A 19,732-nucleotide genomic window follows, 5' to 3' on the forward strand; every position below is an offset into this window, starting at 1 on the left:
CCGGTCTGGGTAGTGACCTCTCCTCATAATGTAAAACAGTACTACATCTCTTAAGAGCTGTGTGTTTTACATTATGAGAAAATATCAAGAACAGTGAGGGATCTTGCTCCACCTTTGCAACGAGTTGCCGTGGTGTGGCACTACCAAGTGGTCACTTACGCTTGGATACGCTGACAGTTCGTCGGCATGAAACGTTACAGATCGTAGTTTTCGATTTTAGTTTCGCTTACTGGCTGAAAAACAATAAGGGATTTTTATCCCCTTAACTTATATCAACCTCGCCAGAAAAAAAAAAAAAAAAAAAAATAGCCGTTTTGGCTTTTCATCGTAGACATGAAAATGGTTATGTTTTATAACCATTTTCATGTCATTTACACATGGCAAGATGCACAATAACATCTTGCCATGTGTAAAAACTTCCACACCAGTAGATGATCGACTTTATTATATCTGTTTCTGGTTATCTGTTTGATATTACAATTATCAAGGTTTATGTGCCAACAGAAGATAAGGATGATGATGATGATGATGTCAAAGATAAATTTTACAAATCACTAGAAAAGATGTATGATTCTTTACTTGGTCATTCTATAAAATTAGTCATGGGTGATTTTAATGCTGGGCCTCCATAGTTCAGTCAGTGCAGACAAAGCCCTTTGGTCGGAAATACCCGGGTTCTATTCCTGTCAGTGATAAGAGGAACCTTTATCTCATCTCTTTTGACAAAAGTTGAGTTAGCCATTCTCATACAGAGGTAGAGGGTTTTTCCCCTCAATCACAAGCGGGTCAGTAGAACACACACAACTTACAAACAAGAATACTTAGAACAAAAAGGTACAGAAAGGAAATCCAAGGATACTTGGAAGGCTATGGGTGCTTAAGTACCTGTTAAAACCTACTGATGATGATTTTAATATTAAAATAGGAAAAGACACAAGATAGAGCCAACAACTAACCCAAATAGTCTGTATGACATTTTTAATGATAATGGGATTAGAGATATTAATTTTGCATCTCCCATTACAGTTAGTGGTGCATATTTTCCAAAAAGACATATCAATAAAAAATCTTGGCTCTCCCCTGAGGGAACACTAAGCGAACATGTAATGATAAACAATAGCTAGAAGATATACATAAAAATATCTATAACAACAGAGGAGCTGATGCAGATACTGATCATTACCTGATAATAGCAAATTTCAGGCTAAAACCTCTGTCAGATGGAGAAATGTTAATGGAAGCAAATGCAAAAGTGGAGGTTGGGGGGGGGGGGTCGCTTAAGTGTCAAAGCCAAATCTGGGAAACCTCTATGACATTTCATGAATGCAGAGAGCCAACTGGGACTTCAAACTTGATGTTCAATCCTCACTTTCACGTGGTGAGCCCCATTAATAGGTATCTACTGGTACTGAACGAACAAGGACAGGCTGGCAATTTGGGACTTAGCTGACCAAATTGTACTTTTTATTGGCTTAAATCACAAATGGAAATGATAGTACAACACGATGACATTTCATGCTGGCTGGAGAGTCACCCAGTTAAACAAGACTGTCACTGTTTTACATCAGGGAAACCAGGGCAAACAGTGAAAAGTCAGCTACCGGACAAGTTCCAACTCAACAATTAGAAAAAGAAGAATAAACCCAACAGTAAAGAAATGAATATAGGAACCATCAATATAAAACAGTTAGTGGTGCATATTTTCCAAGAAGACATATCAATAAAAAAATCTTGGCTCTCCCCAGAGGGAACAGTAAGCCACCAAAGAGATCATGTAATGATAAACAATAAAAAGGAAATCAAACTTGCAGAAGAATTGGAAAAGTACCATGTGGACATAACTGGCATTACTGAGAAAAATAAGACAAAATCATGTGAGATCTTACTAAATAATAAGTATAGGAGGCTATTTTCAGGTAATAATGATCAAGGAAGGGAAGGAATAATGATAGTATTCAGCACCAAACATAAAGATAAACTTCTTGATCAAAAGCCGGTTTCAAGTAGAGTTATGTGAGCAAACATCAAAATGAGGAAATGGGCAATGAAACTTATTTGTGCCTATGGTCCCACAGAAGGTTCTTCTAAGGAAGAAATGGATGAATTTTTTGTCAATAGAACAGGCTGCTGTCATAAAAAATGAAAATAGTGGTCCTTGTTAGAGACATGAATAGCAGAGTAGAAAATGAATATAGGAACATTTTGGAAAAATTTGGAGAAAAGGACAAAGCTAATAATAATGGTAAGTAATTACTGGACTTCTGCTCAGGACATGGATGAGTCAATACTAACACCATGTTTCAACACAAAGATGTGCACAAGTTCACATGGAGAGAAGACACAAGAAATAAAGAAATAAAAGCCTCATTGACTACGTCATTGTTAATAGTGATATCGTCAAGCTGGTTCAGGATACAAGAGTGTGCAGATGATTTGAAATTTAAAGTGACCATTACTTAGTACTAAGCAGAATAAAAATGGATATCACATTGAAAAAAACAGTATGTAAGGAAGTTTTAAAAAGAAAGAAAAAGTTGAGCAGCTTTTACAAGTAAATTGTAGACCCAACCATACAAACATTGAAGAAAAACTGAAACAAATTGTAAACAAGAACCAAAACCTTGGAGTCTCAGTGGCAAACTCTGAAGAAGACACTGACTGATTCAGCTAGGAAGGTATGTGGTGAAGTTGTCTGCAAAGATAGAAAAATAAGAAAATCATGGTGGACACAAGAAGTTAAAGAAGTAGTCCGTCCTGGAAAAGAAGAAAGCATACCAAAAGTTCCTAGCAAATAAGTCAGCAGATGCCCTAAAAGAATACAGAGAAAAATGTAAGAGAATTAAGTGATCTGTAAAAGTAGCTAAACAAAAGGATAGACTTTGGTAAGAATATAGAAAATAAATATCAGGAAGGTGGCAAAATGTTCTGAAGAAACTTAGAAATGGAGGAAAGAGTAACTGTAAAAGAAATCAATGAAACTGAAGATAAGAATATTCTATATGTCTTGAGTAGTTACTTTGAAAGACTTAAATAAATCAAGCAGTGACAGAACCATACTAGAAAATTTTCAAGAGGAGTACATATCGATACTTTTATTATTACAGGCTACTCCAAGAAGTCCTCGGACTCATCGAGGGAGGCCCTAAACATCAGGTCAAGAACTATCTGTCATTTGCACAGTATCTATCATACTTTGCTTTGAACTCATTCACAGTCATTGCATCCACAACAGACTCTAGCAACCTATTCCACTCATTCACTACTCTCCATCCAAGCAAAAAACCTAGTTTTAACACACTTGCTAACTACAATCTTACTCAGTTTCCATGGATAGTCCCTAGTTCTCCCACCACCAGACCTGTTATGAAAAATTTCCTCTGAATTAATCTTGTAAAAATCTCTCAATAACTTGTCTCTATCATATCACCCCTTTTCTGCCTATCAACCAGTTTCTGTAACCTACAAATATTCAACCTGTTCTTGTAAGTTTCATTCCATAGAACTGCTACCATCTTGGTCACTTACCTCTGGATCTGCTCCACCTCCTACTCATCACCAAGAAATCCTAGCACCCAGATCTGTGTGCAGTAGTCAAGATGGAGTCTTATCAAGACTCACTAAAGAGGAACAATAACCTGCTTGTCTCTGCTCGTCAAAGTATTCTTCAGTAACCAAGTAATCAGATGGGCTGCTTTACCCACTTTTGCTATGTGCCCCCTAAATTTTAACTATCCACTAACACTATGATGATGATGACTATCACTCCCAAGTCTCTGGCTTCATCAATTTCCTGGAATACAGTTCCACTGTGGTATACAGCTGGTAATCCTTTTACCACAAAATACATAACATTACACTTTGCCACATTAAACTGACATTCTTTGCCCAGTCTGCCAATCTATCCAAGTCATCCTGCAACATTTTGACATTAACAGTATTAATAATTGCTTTACCCAACTTTGCAACATCGGCAAATAACTGAACAGTTTCTCTTGGATCCTTTCCTATATCATTATTGTACAAATTAAACAGTAGCAGTCTTAGAACAGAATCCTGCATCACGCCACTAGTCACAGGCCTTCTTTTGGACTCTACTCTTGAATAAAATACTCTCTGATATCTCTCCATCAACCACCCTATTACAATTCCATGTGGTATCCTGTCAAATTGGAAGTAATCACCATTTAGTCTTGAGCAGGATAAATTGAAGAAAGTTTTAAAGCAAATAAAAGTTGAGCAGCTCTCAGATGTGAACTGTAGACTAAAATACACAAACATTATTCAAGAAGTAATGGGTTTACAGTGATACTGCTGGACTTGGGAAAGGTCCAGCAGTATCACTGTAAACCCATTACTTCTTGAATAATGTTTGTGTATTTTAGTCTACAGTTCACATCTGAGAGCTGCTCAACTTTTATTTGCTTTAAAACTTTCTTCAATTTATCCTGCTCAAGACTAAATGGTGATTACTTCCAATTTCAAATCCTCTGTACATTTTAGTGTCCTGCACCAGTGAGAAACATCACTATCAACAATAGCATAGTCAATGAAACTTTTCTTATTCCTTGCATCTTCTCTCCATGTGAATTTGTGCACATTTTTATGTTGGAACATTATGTTAGTAATAACCAGTCCATGTCCTGAGCAGAAATCCAACAAGTATTTGCCATTATTATCAGCTCTGCTTCTTCTCCAAATTTTCCCAAAATGTTTTTGCATGTCTAATAATCATTTCCTACTCTACTATTTAGATCCCCAACGACCAACTTTCCTTTTTTATTGTGTCAGTTGCTTTTTCTAAAGCCTCAAAAAATTCCTCCACTTCTACCTTAATAGAACCTTCTGTGAGACAATAGACACAAATAAGTCTCATTGTCCGGTTCCTTATTCTTATATTTGTCCACATCACTCGACTTGATATTGCCTGCCATTCAACAAGATTTAGTGTTGAATGCTATAACTACTCCTGGAAGTTGGGTTAGAAATAAAGCACTTGATCAAAGATTAGAAACCACATATATGAGGATTATAAGAAAAATTAGAGAAATGAACTGATGGCAGAATCATATTAACAAAGAAGCTATTATAAAGGAACTTGGCATTATTAGCATAAAAGAATGTGTCAGCAGAACTAATCTAAGGTGGTATGGCCACTTAAATAGAATGGGCAAGGAAAGCTTAGCAAAACAGATGTTTGATTGCAAGGTGGCAGGAAAGAGATCCAGAGAAAGACGAAGGTCTAGGAGGATTGATTAAGTTGGAAGTGAATTAGAAGCACAAAATGTTAGATATTGGAGTGCTCACAAATAATAGACTGATTTGGAGGAAAACTATTAATAGGGGGATTCATGTAGTGTTATTATCATAACCTGAACACCCCTTGGTGATACACATCAGGAAATAGATAATGACATGTGATATAAAGAAATGTAACACATGGAATGCCTCATAGCTTACTTATGCAACCACCACAAACCTGCTAAGTGGTGAGAAGTTTTATTCTACTACAAACTTTTTGATTAATAAATCTGTGCACCAGTCCACTGAATAATAATACATTCTTGCACAATTATGTCATTCACTGCTACAGGTGCTGCTGCAAGTGTCATAATTAATCTGACTACCATTTCTTTCATACATACAAAGACACAAGCCATGTTACAATTACATAATATGCTAAAGTTGTGCTAATTTGGTCAACCATTAACACCTGACCTCAATTTGGGCAGAAAAAACCTTAAGACAGCAAAACTAGAGTCCTGTTATTTGGTTACAAATCATTAAAAGATATATTAAACTAGAGAACAATGTGCTCTCATACCCACAGATAAATGACCACAAAACAGTATAAATGGTAGCCAATAAATGGCTGAAATTATTCTTTAGTGTCTTAAAGTAAGGATTTGCTGGAGAATTGAAATAACTTATGTGGGCTAAATGTGTGCAATTCAAATTTTTATGACTTTTAAGCTATCATTATTGTTTAGATTAGGAAGGTTGATTAAAATTTCACATGCTTTGTTGAATTTGCATTCATACCAGGATTTTTTATGATGTAAGGAACAGGTACCTTTGCAATCAATTTAGTGTAGGGTGTTAAGAACGTTATCTGAAATACCTGCTTTGCCAAAATTGGTAAATTTAATGTGTCGTTTGTGTTCTTTTTTGCAGATTGGAATATCGAGTTCAGTTTCACCAATATAAGGTAAGTTACAATCGCAGTGGGTTTAGTATACTACATGGAGTAGTTGAATATGTTTTTTTAATTTTATAGCTGGTTTCAAAGTAACATTAAAATTGTAATGGCGTGGAACTCTATTTATTTTATCTGATAACCCTTTAATGTATGGGATAGCTATGGTTATACTGTAATCTATATTATTAGCATTTTTGGTGAAGTTTTATGAAGAATTTAATCAATAGCATTTTTGCTACAGCCATTGTTTATAAATGTGTTGCTAATACTTTGTAATTCTTGTTAAGAGCTTGTTCATTAGAGCAAGTTATTATTTTATCTGTTTTTGACGGTGTCAGTACTCCAAGTTTTCTATAGGCTTATGGTAGACAGTAAAGGGTAGACTGCCTGAGGGAAGATGTGTGACCAGTGTATCCAGGCAAGGAAGTGAGTTTCGATTTTCAATTTCACATAGTAACATAGATTGGAGCATAGCCCATCTTTTGTTTATAGATTATGAAAAAGCATTTGACAAAGCTTTTTCATAATCTATGAAAAAGCTTTTTCATCATCTACTCCTGTTAAAAATACAAAAAGATATATACTGTTTGATATATTACAAAGAATACATATACCTAATATTTTACTACATTCAATATTGAATATATACAAAGATAATGAAATAAAAATAAAAATAAATGCAAAAATGTCTGAAAAACAATCTATAAACCAAGGTGTAAGACAGGGTAAGACAGAAGTAAGACCTCTGTCTCCAACACTTTTCAATATTTACATTAATGAAATATTAATACAGTGGAACAGCTTAAACAAACCACGTATAGAAATTTTCTAGAATAAAAAAATAAATACGCTATTATTTGCAGATGATCAGGTAACAATATGAGATAAGGAAGACAATTTACAAAGAGCAATATATAATTTAAATGTTATAGTAGAACAGTTTGGAATGAAAATTTCCATAGATAAAACTAAAACAATGGCATTTTGTGGACAAAATGCCAGTTAGAAGTAAAATAGTTATTCATAATAAAATAATAGAACAGATAAATACTTACAGTTATCTTCATCATCATCAAACTCCTGATATATACTCTCAACGGGTGTACAGGATATGATAGTACTACATGAAAAATTTACATCATTACTAACTTCCTATCTACAATTTTTCTCCAAATCAATCTGTTACCTGTCAAGACTCCAATATTATCAGATCTTATATTTCTATCTTCTAAGGCACCTTTTACTGTATCAATCCACCTATATCTTGGCCTTCCTCTAGGTCTTTTTCCTGCCAACCTGGCAGAGAACACTTGTTTTGCTAATCATTCCTCTCCCATTCTGTTTAAGTGACCATACCACCTGAGATTAGCTCTGCTAACGCATTCCCAGATGCTGACAATGTCAAGTTCTTTCCTAATATTCTCGTTTTTAATATGATATTGCCATTGATGCTATCTGTTCATGCCCCTAATCTTTCTCAGGACTCTCATATCTGCAGTCTCTAGTCTTTGGTCAAGTGTTTTACTTCTAACCCAGCTCTCAGATCCATAAGTTAAAATTGGTTTGTCTTGTATACAGCTAATTTCCCTCTTATTCCATATAAATTGATTCAGTTGACTTCCTGCCATAAAAGCTTTGTTGATTCTGTTCTCTATTTCCATATTTAATTTACCATATTCACTAAAAATCTTGCCAAAGTAACTGAAATATTTTACTTGTTCTGTAAGTTCTCCATTCATAATGCAGTTGATATTTTCAATGCTTCTGCTTATTTTCATTGTCTTTGTCTTGTTATTGCTGACCTTCATCCCAAATCTATTACAACAGTTCTTCATTTTAGTCAGGCAATTTTGCAGACTTGTGGCAGATTTATTTGGAAGTATAACATCATCTGCATAAAGCAAAGAGCTGAGATTGACATCTCCCATTTTGATATCTGGTTTAATACCACTTTGCTTCATAATGTGATCCATATAGATAATGAATAACAGAGGGAATAATGTTCATCCTTGTCTCACACCAGATTTAACATTAAACCATCTTCCTGTACTTCCCTCAATTCTAACTGCTAACTTGCAACTCAAATAAAGACTAAGTATTGCTTGATATAATGCCCCATTGACACCATATAACTGTAGCATTTTGATTAGTTTCTCTCTCTATGATTTCTCAATTATTTGTGTCGTAAAGAGAAAATCTGATCCTGACAACCTCTATTTGGCCTGAATCCAGCTTGTTCTTCACCAAGCTTCTCTTCCACAATCCTTCCCAATCGTTTCTCAAGTATACTTGCATATATCTTACCAGGAACACTCAGTAGAGAAATACCTCTGTAATTCTCACATTGTTTTATTTCTCTTTTTTATATATGGGTACTATGAGAGCTATACTCCAATCATCTTGAATTCGACCCTCTGTCCAGGCCTTCTGAACTACGCACTGCAGCCACTAAGACTTTTATACCTCCATACTTGAGCATTTCTGGTCGAATATCATCTACTCCTGTTAAAAATACCAAGCTATTTTAAACCTGGTTTTACTCCATTTTCCAAGTAAGCAAACAGACAAACAAGTCGAGTTTGCGGCTGAACGTATTGGACGTCTAGCTGACCCTCAAAGTAGTGCAAGACCAAGGCAACTCTTGGTAAAAGTAGAATAAGCTCTGATCACTAATCTTAATATTTACCCTTAATGCAAAGCACATCTCCTAGAGGAGATGTATGATGTTTTGTATTAAAGGCAAGGGGCCACTACCCAGACCGGTTTCGACCTTTATTGAGGTCTCATCAGTGGGAGCCAGGCTAGAAATACCAAGATTTTAGTAATACAGAGCTTATAAGTATTTTACCAGAACAAGTTACCATAAGGTGTTTTAACCTTATTAAATAAAAATCTCAGGAGGAGATATAAATGTAGCAAGTATTTTACCTTGGGTATAATAAATGTTAAAAATACCAAGCTATTTTAAACCTGATTTTACTCCATTTCCCAAGTAAGCAAACAGTCAAACAAGTCAAGTTTGCGTCTGCACGTATTGGACGTCTAGCTGACCCTCAAAGTAGTGCAAGTGCTAGTATGTATGTAGTGCAATTGCTAGATGTTCAATACGTGCAGGCACAAACTTGACTTTTGAAGATATTTAGTTCAACAGAGTTTACCAAAAACCTTATAATGTAAAGCATAAATTAAAAAATATATAAATTAACTTTTATATGCACATAAGGAAAAAGGAATATTTGGCCAGCAACCAGATCTGATAGATACTTATGAAACATTCCAAATAAGAGCAAATGAATCGTACTGCAGTTAAAATGAGCCTGTAATTTTAATAACTCACCAGCTTGATAATCATATAAAGCTACAGCTGAAAGTCCTGTTCCTTCATTTGAATCAGAGTAGGCTTCATGTCTTGCTTCATATGTGCCATATGCTAATTATAACATAAGTTAGAGATAACATTAGAAAACTATCTTTAACGAAACATACTAAACAAAGTACAACTGTTCTATGTATAGTGAAATTCTTAATTTAAACTTTAGAGTTCGAAATAAACAAAATATCTAGTATTTTTAACCAGAAAACATTCTATGGTCACACATTGCACTCTCAGGCAAGAGGCTGTATTTACAGAGGAAACATGAATGTGCCGGGCTTAGCTTATTTTGGGATATCAGGGCAAGTGACGGTTTTTATTATTAAAAGAAAATTTTAGTCATTTATAATTTTTCTTATTAATCACCCAAAATATTTACAGCAGTCCTTCAAGAAATATTTAATAATATAAACTGGACAAACCTTAGCATAAAAATTAATAACAGAAACTTAACACACCTATGCAAATGATATAATTTTTGCAAACATTCCAGAAGACCTTAATATAATGATAGAAGACCTATTTCATGAAAGCAGAAAAGTCGGTCTAAAAATAAAGAGAAAAAAAAACTAAAATCATGTTTAATCATTTTGTAACACCAAAACACATAATAATATTAAACAATTTCTTGGAAAGAGTCTCTTCCTATACATGCTTAAGTCATCTCATTGATCTAAACTGTGGACTTCAAAAAGAAATAAATTGGAGAGTTCAACTTGCCTGGGGTACATTCAGAAAATTGAAAAGCATTTTTCAAAACAATGATGTCCCATTCTGTTTAAAAAAGGAAGACATTTAACCAGTATATACTTCCAGTCATGACATGTTGTTGTGAAACTTGGTTGCTGACAAAAGCACTGGCAAATAAACTAACAACAACTCAAAGAAAAATGGAGAGGTTGATGCTATGCATCACATTGAAAGATTAGAAGCGAAATTGGATAAGACGCCAGACTCACATCACTGACATCATTCTTCACCATAAGCGACTAAAATGGAAATGGGCTGGACATCTATCCAGAAGAGAAAATGAGCAATGGACCACCATACTAACGAATTGGATTCGAAAAGAAGGGAAACGAGGCTGAGGACGTTCTAAAAGAAGGTGGAGTGATGAACTGTCAAATTTTGTTGGCAAAAATTGGTCAACCATTGCCAAGAACAGAGAAAGGTGGAAAGAACTGGAGGAGGCCTTCGACCAGCAGTGGACAGAAAATTGCTGAAAAGAAGAAGATAATTTTTCCGAATTGATGAACTACTTACTTAGTTACTTGTATTCCTGCAAAAAAAAAAAAAAAAAGCAATGCTGGTGTCTATTTCAAAGAAAAGCAAATCTGGATTTGAATGCAAAATTTAGTATAAATGAATTATTATTATCATATGAAATCTCCAGGGAGTCAAGAACTCATTGAGGGAAGCTATAAATCGCCCAAGCCAGCTATCATACCTTTCCTTAAATTCATTCACACTAGGTGCACTCACTACCCCTAAGGGCAAATTATTCCACTCGCTCACTCACTGCTCTCTGGGAGAAAAACCTAGCTCATATATACCTAGTCCTTTCTTGATTGTGAACAAATTTAACTTCCATGGATATCCTCATATTCTCTCCCCACCTTCCATATAATGAAAAATTTCATCAGTTGATATTCTATAACACCCATTCAAAACTTTATAGACCTCTATCATATCACGTCCTTTTTCCTGTTAATCAGAGTCTGCAATCCACATACTCACAATCTGTCCTCATAATCTAAATCCCATAATCCAGATATAATCTTTGTAATTCTTCTTTGCACCCTTTCCACAGCTTTTATATCCCGTTGAAACCCGGGATACCAAATCTGGCAAAATAATTCATGTATGTTCTTATCAAAGCCTTATCAAGAGTCAAAATCACTTTCTTATCCTTACATGTCAAGATTCACATTAACATCACAATTATCCTCCGAGTTGTATTTGCAACTTTTGCTATGTGACCTCTGAACTTCAAATTCCTATTCACCAATACGCCAAGATCCCTTGCCTCCTCAGTTTCTTGTAGCATAACTCCACTAACATAATATGCCACTGGAAAACTCTAATCATGCCAAAGTGCAGAACTTTACACTTACTAACATTAAACTGACAGCCATTTTTGTTTGCCCAAATTTCCAGTCTATTCTAATCATTTTGTAATTGCTGAATATCAGTAGCATCCCTGCATATCTTTGCATAATTGACAAACAATTGCACATCTGATGTTAGATCCTGCCTGATGTCATCGTCATCAAATTCCTGATATATACCCTCAAGGGGTGTACAGGATATGATAGTATTAGATGAAAAATTTACATCATTACTAACTTCCTATCAACAATTTTCCTCCAAATCAGTCTGTTACTTGTCAAGACTCCAACATTATCAGATCTTATATTTCTATCATCTAAGGCACTTTGTACCATACCAATCCACCTATATCTTGGTCTTCCTCTGGGTCGCTTTCCTGCCAACCTCGCAGAGAACACTTGTTTTGCTAATCTTTCCTCGACAATTCTGTTTAAGTGACCATACCACCTGAGATTGGCTCTGCTAAAACATTCCTGGATGCTGACAATGTCAAGTTCTTTCCTAATATCCTTATTTTTAATATGATATTGCCATTTATGCCTCTATTCTTTCTCAGGACTCTCATATCTGCAGTCTCTAGTCTTTGGTCAAGTGTTTTACTTCTGACCCAGCTCTCAGATCCATAAGTTAAAATTGGTTTGAACACTGTCTTGTATACAACTAATTTAGTATTTTGGCTAATTTCTCTCTTATTCCATATAAATTTATTCAGTTGACTTCATACCATACTAGCTTTGTTGATTCTGTTGTCTATTTCCATATTTAATTTACCATCTTCACTAGAAATCGTGCCTAAGTAGCTGAAATGTTTAATTGTTCTATAGGTTCTCCATTCACAATGCACTTCATATTTTCAATGTTTCTGCCTATTTTCATTGTCTTTGTCTTTTTAATGCTTCATACCATATCTATTACAACAGTTACTCAATTTAGTCAGGGAATCTTGCAGACTTGAAGCGGATTTATTTAGAAGTATAACATCATCCGCATAAAGCAAAGCAAAGTCATTAATGTATAGATTGAACAATAATGGCCCAAGGACTCCCTGTATACCACATTTTTGATATCTGTCTGTCAACCATCCCCTGATGGAAGTGAAGAGTTTATATTCCAATCCCATATTCCCCAGTTTATGCAACAGCCTATCGTGTGGTATCCTATCAAATGCTTTAGAAAAATCCAACTCTTCTCACTGTTATTCTCACAATATTCTTTCCACATCATCTTCTTCTTGTGGATCTCTTGCTTAATAGGGTTGCACATCCATTTCACTCCCAACTTATTTATTCTTCGAACACTAGGGATACATTCAGATACCGCACTACTTAAGCACTTTTTCAAAGATTCCCATGCATTTCTGACATTTTTCTCATTCGGTAACCGATACTCATGGGACCAAAGATAGTATTCTCCTAAGTTGATCATAATTCCCAGCTTTGTAGTTCAGCATGTAACTTGTTTTAATTGTAGCATCAATACAATTAGATACTTCCCAAGAAAGTACAGCATGATCACTGTCACTAATTGGTGGTAAAATAGCCATATTCTTGACAGAAACCCCTTCTAACGCTATGAGCAAATCCAACACTCTTTGACCTTAAGTTCCTTCTTTCACATGCTGCTTAAGAAAGTTGTCTCACAACAATTCAATAAATTCCTCTTCTTTCTTATCATGAGATTTCTCTTCTACCCAATCGATGTTTGGAAAATTAAAGTCAGCTGTAATTATCATCCATTTAGTGCCCATAAGGCTAAATTGGCGATGCATTTCTTCGTCCCCTGCAACTGAGCTGCTAGGTCTGTAAAGCACAATTATGGCTGTGTTTATTTTAACATAGAGAGCCTACATAGCTCAGTCAGTATCAATGCAGTCAGGAGAAACAGAAGCAGATCCAACAGAGGACCAAAATCTTGAATTGTACATATCAATATAGACTGGTAAGAAATCAGCTTAGAGCACAATAAACAGCTGTAGAAACAACTTTCAGTTGTTGACCCAGGGAGAAGCAACACAATGGAGTCAAAACCTCCCTTGGAGAAATATCATGTTTAGTGCATGTCATTTTGTTAGCCCAGAGAGTGAATAATCTCTAGCATGCATACCAAAGGGACAAATAGCAGAATGATATTGGTCATAGTGAATTTCCCATATTTTTTTTTTATTATTATTTTTAAGTGACAACTGCATCCTCCATCAAAGTGAGAGTGAGCGAGTTCATTTGTTTCAAGATAAAGGATCTGAATGGGTGACGTGGAAAAGATTTCTGGAGATTTTTCTTCATGTGGTGCACTTGCCATCGTTCTTTTTACTAGTGGGTTCTCATTTAGCAGATCATTTTTTGAGCTGTCCAAAGAGAAACAGTCAAGATCTGGATATGCTGAAATTCTGTTATGGTAGGACAGTCATGTGAATGTGTCCCTTTTCATATTTTCTTAAACTGCCATTTTCTCAACATGAGAGGACTTCATGCTTTTTTTGTGCTGAGAAGATTGCAAGCTTCCTCTGTGCATCCTGGCATGATTTTCTGTTTACTGTTGATATACGGTTTCATTTTTATTTCTCTACCTTTGATATGCTTGGAAGTGGGCTGGATGGCCTCATTCACAGTTGACATATTTATTTATTTACAGACAACATTTATCATGCTCTTTAATGTCGCATTGGTATGCTTGTATTTTCTGACATGTAAAACACTAAATGGATTACAGAAGTAAGAGGATAGTTGAGATATCCCACTTTTACAAATGTTGATGGTTTACATATGTAAAACATAGGGATAATATTCCAGTTCAGAACCAGTACACCATCCCTTTATATCGGTATGCACTTTACAGCTGTAAGGTGTAAAGTATATATAGATATGAACATATCTCTTCACTTGGAACATCAAGGAGATTCTGATTTCAGTGTCACTCCTCTAGAATAATTTAGTTTTATAAGACGATAACATAACTGGTATTCCTCTATGGATGTTGCTTACAGTAGCTTTTCTGAATATGCCAATGATGTTTCCACTTAGAATACCACTGAAATGTAGTTCTTGAACTGTTTTTGAAATCCTACCAATTCTTCTAAACGCTTCTAAATAAAGAAGACTAATATTTTCTCCACTAGCCGTTCATCTATTAAATCAACAGTACATTTACATCAGCATCAGATATCTTCTGATGGCACTTAAAGGCACCACTGTTACAGTTACTCAGAAAATGTTTGTGTGCACATGACAAGAGTTTAGTCACAGGTTAGATGTACTCAATGGAATTTGCATTGTACCTGCCTACCCAAATAAAATAAAAAATATACTCCAAATTGCCACTTATAATAATTATTAGTGTTGTATCTTTATTTCCAGTCAAAATAAAAGTACCCTTTTGTGATAACAATAAAAAGCATATACAATACACACACAAATATTTAAAAAAAAAAAAAAAACGTTCTGTAAAACTCCAGGTTCTGAAAAAACTTGAAGGGCTTCCCCAGAACGTACAGATATTTATAACTTATATTAGATGTGGTTACTGAAAAAAAAAAAACTTTCAGTGAATGGTGAAAATACTAATTTTTATTAAATAGACTTCTTTCTAGAACACTTATGCTATTTTATTATTTATAATTTCATGTGCATAAGTTTTCTTGATTAAAATCTTTTGTTAAATATTTTTTAAATAATTCCTTTCTGATTTTATGTGATTATTAAGGGATAACTATCTGCGACAGCATGTAATGGAAAATACTAGGGGTCAGAGAGTGCTCGACCAAGTAATTGCATCTGAGAATTGGCTGTAATGAATATGACCACGTTGCCACCAATTGGTGAGAGTGATCATAGGGTCTTGACTTGGGAGGTGGCTAAAGGTGTGGAATTTACAATTAAGACAGAGTACATGTGGAATTATCGGGCTGGTAAGTACGACAAGCTTAGGAGTTTGTTTGGTTCAGTGCCATGGCATGTAAAACTGCAAGGGTTAGATGTTGATAGTGCATGGGAGGTGTTTAGGAAGTGTTTGCATGAGGCAATGGCTGACTGTATACCTAGAGTCCGAATAATAAATCAAGTAGGGGTTAAATGGATGAATAACACCACTATGCTTGAGCTGCAAAAAAAGAAACAACTGTGGAGGGAATTTAAGGAGAAAGGTGACCTGCAGGCACATGAATGGTATAAAGCGCAGGCCAGAAGGGTAACGAGTGTGGTAAGAAAAGCAAAAGCGGATTATGAAAGAAAATTAGCCATGCAGACTAAAGGGAATCCCAAACAGTTTTTTCGATATGTTGTAAGTAAAAGAAAAAATGTATACGGCAGAATGATTTTAAAGAATGCCGATGGTAGGGAGGTAACCGAATCAATTGATATAGTTGAATTACTGAGCGAGCACTTTGCAAGATTATATCATCCAGGTGGTGCCATTGCAGGAATGAATGAACCAATAGATTATTTGGGAACTGTGATGAATGAAGTGGAGGTGAGTAGTCTATTACAAAACCTCAATGTCAATACATCTGTGGGATTAGATGGTATACCAGCTCTTGTCGTACGTGAAGCAGCTAAAGAATTGTCAGTGCCCTTAAACATTTTGTTTAATTTGAGTCTCGGGTCTGGGTTAGTCCCGAGGGGGTGGAAAGAGGGGAAAATAGTTCCACTGCATAAAGGAGGTTCCAAGACTGCTGTTGTAAATTACCGACCGATTAGCATATCAGGAATCGTTGTCAAGGTCTTGGAGAAATTAGTCAAGAGAAAAATACAGGATTGGATAGATGAAAATGGGATACTGTATGGGGGACAACATGGTTTTGTGAAGGTAGATCATTCCTCAGTAACTTGCTCACGTTTTATAACACAGTGACGGCTGAACTGGATAAGGGTAACGGGTTTACAGTAATTCTACTAGACCTTGCTAAGGCCTTTGACAGGATACCACATGGAATTCTAATCAGTAAACTGCAGCATATGGGGATGGATATAGGGTTGGTGAGATGGATAGGAGGGTGGTTGATGGAGAGATATCAGAGAGTGGTTTATTCGGGAATAGAGTTCAAAAGACGGCTTGTGACTAGTGGTGCGCCTCAGGGTTCTGTTCTTGGACTACTACTTTTCAATTTGTTCATTAACGATATAGGAAAGGATCTGAGAGGAAGTGTTCACTTGTTTGCTGATGATGCAAAGTTGGGTAGAGCAATAGTGAGTGCACAGGATGTCAACATTTTGCAAGATGATTGGAATAGTTGGGAGGACTGGGCTAAGGAAAATGGATGTCAATTTAATGTGGCAAAGTGTAAGGTTATGCATTTTAGGGTGAAAAGATTAGTAACAGTATATCACATGGGTTGAACCGTACTCCAGGAGATTGATGAGGCCAGGGATTTGGGAGTGTTGGTGGATAGGGAGTTGAAGTTTAGGGGGCACATCACAAAAGTGGTTAAATCAGCTCATCAAATCACTTGGTTGCTGAAAAATACTTTAACAAGCAGAGACAAACAAGTTGTTGTTCCTCTGTATTGAGCCTTGATAAGTCCCCCATCTAGACTACTGTGCCCAGATATGGGCGCCAGGGTTTCTTCTTGATGGGGAGGAGGTGGAGAGGATCCAGAGATGAGTGACCAATATGATAGCAGGTCTATGGAATGAACCTTATGAGAACAGGTTGAAGATTTGTGGGTTGCAAAAATTGGTTGATAGGCGGAAAAGCGGTGATATGATTGAGACATTCTAATTACTGAAGGGTTTCTATAAGATTAATTCAGAAGATATTTTTGAGAATAGGACTGGCGGTGGGAGGACTAGGGGCCATACATGGAAGCTAGGTAAGAATGTGGTTATCAAGGGTGTTAGAGCTAGGTTTTTTACTTGGAGAGTGGTGAATGAGTGGAATAAGCTGCTGGAGTCTGTTGTGGGTGCTGTGTGACTGTGAATGTCGAATAGTTGTTCTTAACATGATGTTATTGCCTCCCTCGATGAATCTTTCGACTCCTTGGAGTTGCCCGAAATAATAATAATAATCTCATATGAATATTTTGATAGGGATCTGCAAAACACATTTTTATGTAAGGCTGCACAGTCTCAAAAAGTTTAAGAAAAACTGCTATATATACTATTCATTTCTTTATCCACCCATGCACTAACTGTTGCTGCTGCCAATTCTTGCAGGGTATACATAATCTAACCCCCCCCCAAAAAAAAAAAAAAAACATAATGTCTTATTCCTTTGGGAGTGCAAACATTTGTCTATCTCCTAGCTAGTGTTTTGAAAAGCACATTAGACTACGAGAAAATTATCTTTTTATTTTTTTTTTTTTCTTTTACAACACTGCATAAAACCTTTTAACATACCACTACAATATGTGTAAAAATATGATGGCAGTCGTCCTCTTTGTTTTCTGCTAGGACATTATCTGCATTCTAAAAGCAAATGACTGGAATAATTATTAGGAATCTCTTAATTTCTATGAATGAAATACACTGCATTCATATTTTAACTGTAGTAAATGCCAAAATATATGGCTAATCCTCATAAATTAGCCATCTCTGCCTATACTCTTTGAGAGATGATAATGAATTGCATACCAATTGCCTTAACAGATTTTCTGAAATATTACTATTATTACGGGCAACTCCAGGGAGTCATTAGACTCATCGAGGGAGGCCCCAAATCATATTCATCACAACTATTCGACATTCATACAGTATCTATCATACCTCGCCTTAAACTCATTCACTGTCACAGCATCCACCACAGACTCAGGGAGCGCATTCCACTCATTCACTACTCTAAAAGTAAAGAACCCAGCTCTAACACCTTTACTAACCACACTTTTGCCCAGTTTCCATGGATGTCCCCTAGTCCTTCCACAACCAGCCCTGTTCTCAAAAATATCTTCTGAATTAATTTTATAGAAACCCTTCAGTAATTTGAATGTCTCAATCATATCTCCCCTCCTCCGCCTATCAACCAATTTTTGCAACCCACAAATCCTCAACCTGTTCTCATACGGTTCATTCCACAGACCTGCTATCATCTTGGTCACTCGCCTCTGGATCCTCTCCACCTCCTCCCCATCAAGAAGAAACCTAGGTGACCAAATCTGAGCACAGTAGTCGAGATGGGGTCTTATCAAGGCTCGATACAGAGGAACAATAACCTGCTTATCTTTGCTTGTCAACGTATTCTTCAGCAACCAAGTGATTTGATGAGCTGATTTGGCCACTTTTGCAATGTGTCCCCTAAATTTCAATTCCTTATCCACCAACACTCCTAAATCTCGTGCCTCATCAATTTCCTGGAGCACGGTTCCACCAATGCAGTAAACTGCCGCCAATCTTTTCACCCCAAAATGCATAACCTTACATTTTGCCACATTAAATTGACATCCATTCTCTTTAGCCCAGACCTCCCATCTATCCAAATCATCCTGCAAAATTTTGACATCATCTGCATTCACTATTGCCCTACCCAACTTAGCATCATCTGCAAACAAATGAACTGTTCCTCTCAGATCCTTTCCTATATCATTTATGAACAAATTAAACAGCAGTGGTCCAAGAACAGATCCTTGTGGCACACCACTAGTCACAGGCCATCTTGTGGGCTCTACTCCTGAGTAAACCACTCTCTAATATCTCTCCGTCAACCACCCTCCTATCCATCTCACCAACCCTATGGCCATTCCCATATGCTGCAATTTACTGATTAGAATTCCATGTGGTATCCTGTCAAAGGCCTTAGCAAGGTCCAGTAGAATCACTGTAAACCCATTACCCTTATTCAGTTCAGTCGTCACTGTGTTATAATACGTGAGCAAGTTACTGAGGCATGACCTACCCTTCACAAAACCATGCTGTCCCCGATACAGTATCCCATTTTCTTCTATCCAATCTTGTATTTTCCTCTTGACTATTTTCTCTAAGACCTTGATAATGATTCCTGTTATGCTGATTGGCCGATAATTTTCAACAGCAGCCTTGGAACCACCTTTATGCAGTGGAACTATTTTCCCCTCTTTCCACCCCCCTTGGGACTGACCCAGTCCTGAGGCTCAAATTAAACAAAATGGTCAA

The 19,732-nt window shown here is 36.2% G+C and overlaps 1 protein-coding gene across 2 annotated transcripts in view; it reads right to left on the reverse strand.

The window, feature by feature from the left end:
• The window catches only part of Cortactin (cortactin), a 280,366-nt gene that overhangs the window by 22,843 nt on the left and 237,791 nt on the right, over positions 1 to 19,732 (reverse strand). For both annotated transcript variants that reach the window (XM_090405825.1, XM_090405824.1), the window contains exon 13: positions 9,534 to 9,626. In XM_090405825.1, coding sequence (XP_090261951.1) covers positions 9,534 to 9,626 — 93 coding nt within the window. The remainder of the gene's footprint in view (positions 1 to 9,533; positions 9,627 to 19,732) is intronic.

This window comes from Typopeltis vanoorti, chromosome 15 (assembly GCF_054136105.1).
Source record: "Typopeltis vanoorti isolate ZY-2024b chromosome 15, IOZ_Tvanoo_1.0, whole genome shotgun sequence".
NCBI classification, from domain to species: domain Eukaryota; kingdom Metazoa; phylum Arthropoda; class Arachnida; order Uropygi; family Thelyphonidae; genus Typopeltis; species Typopeltis vanoorti.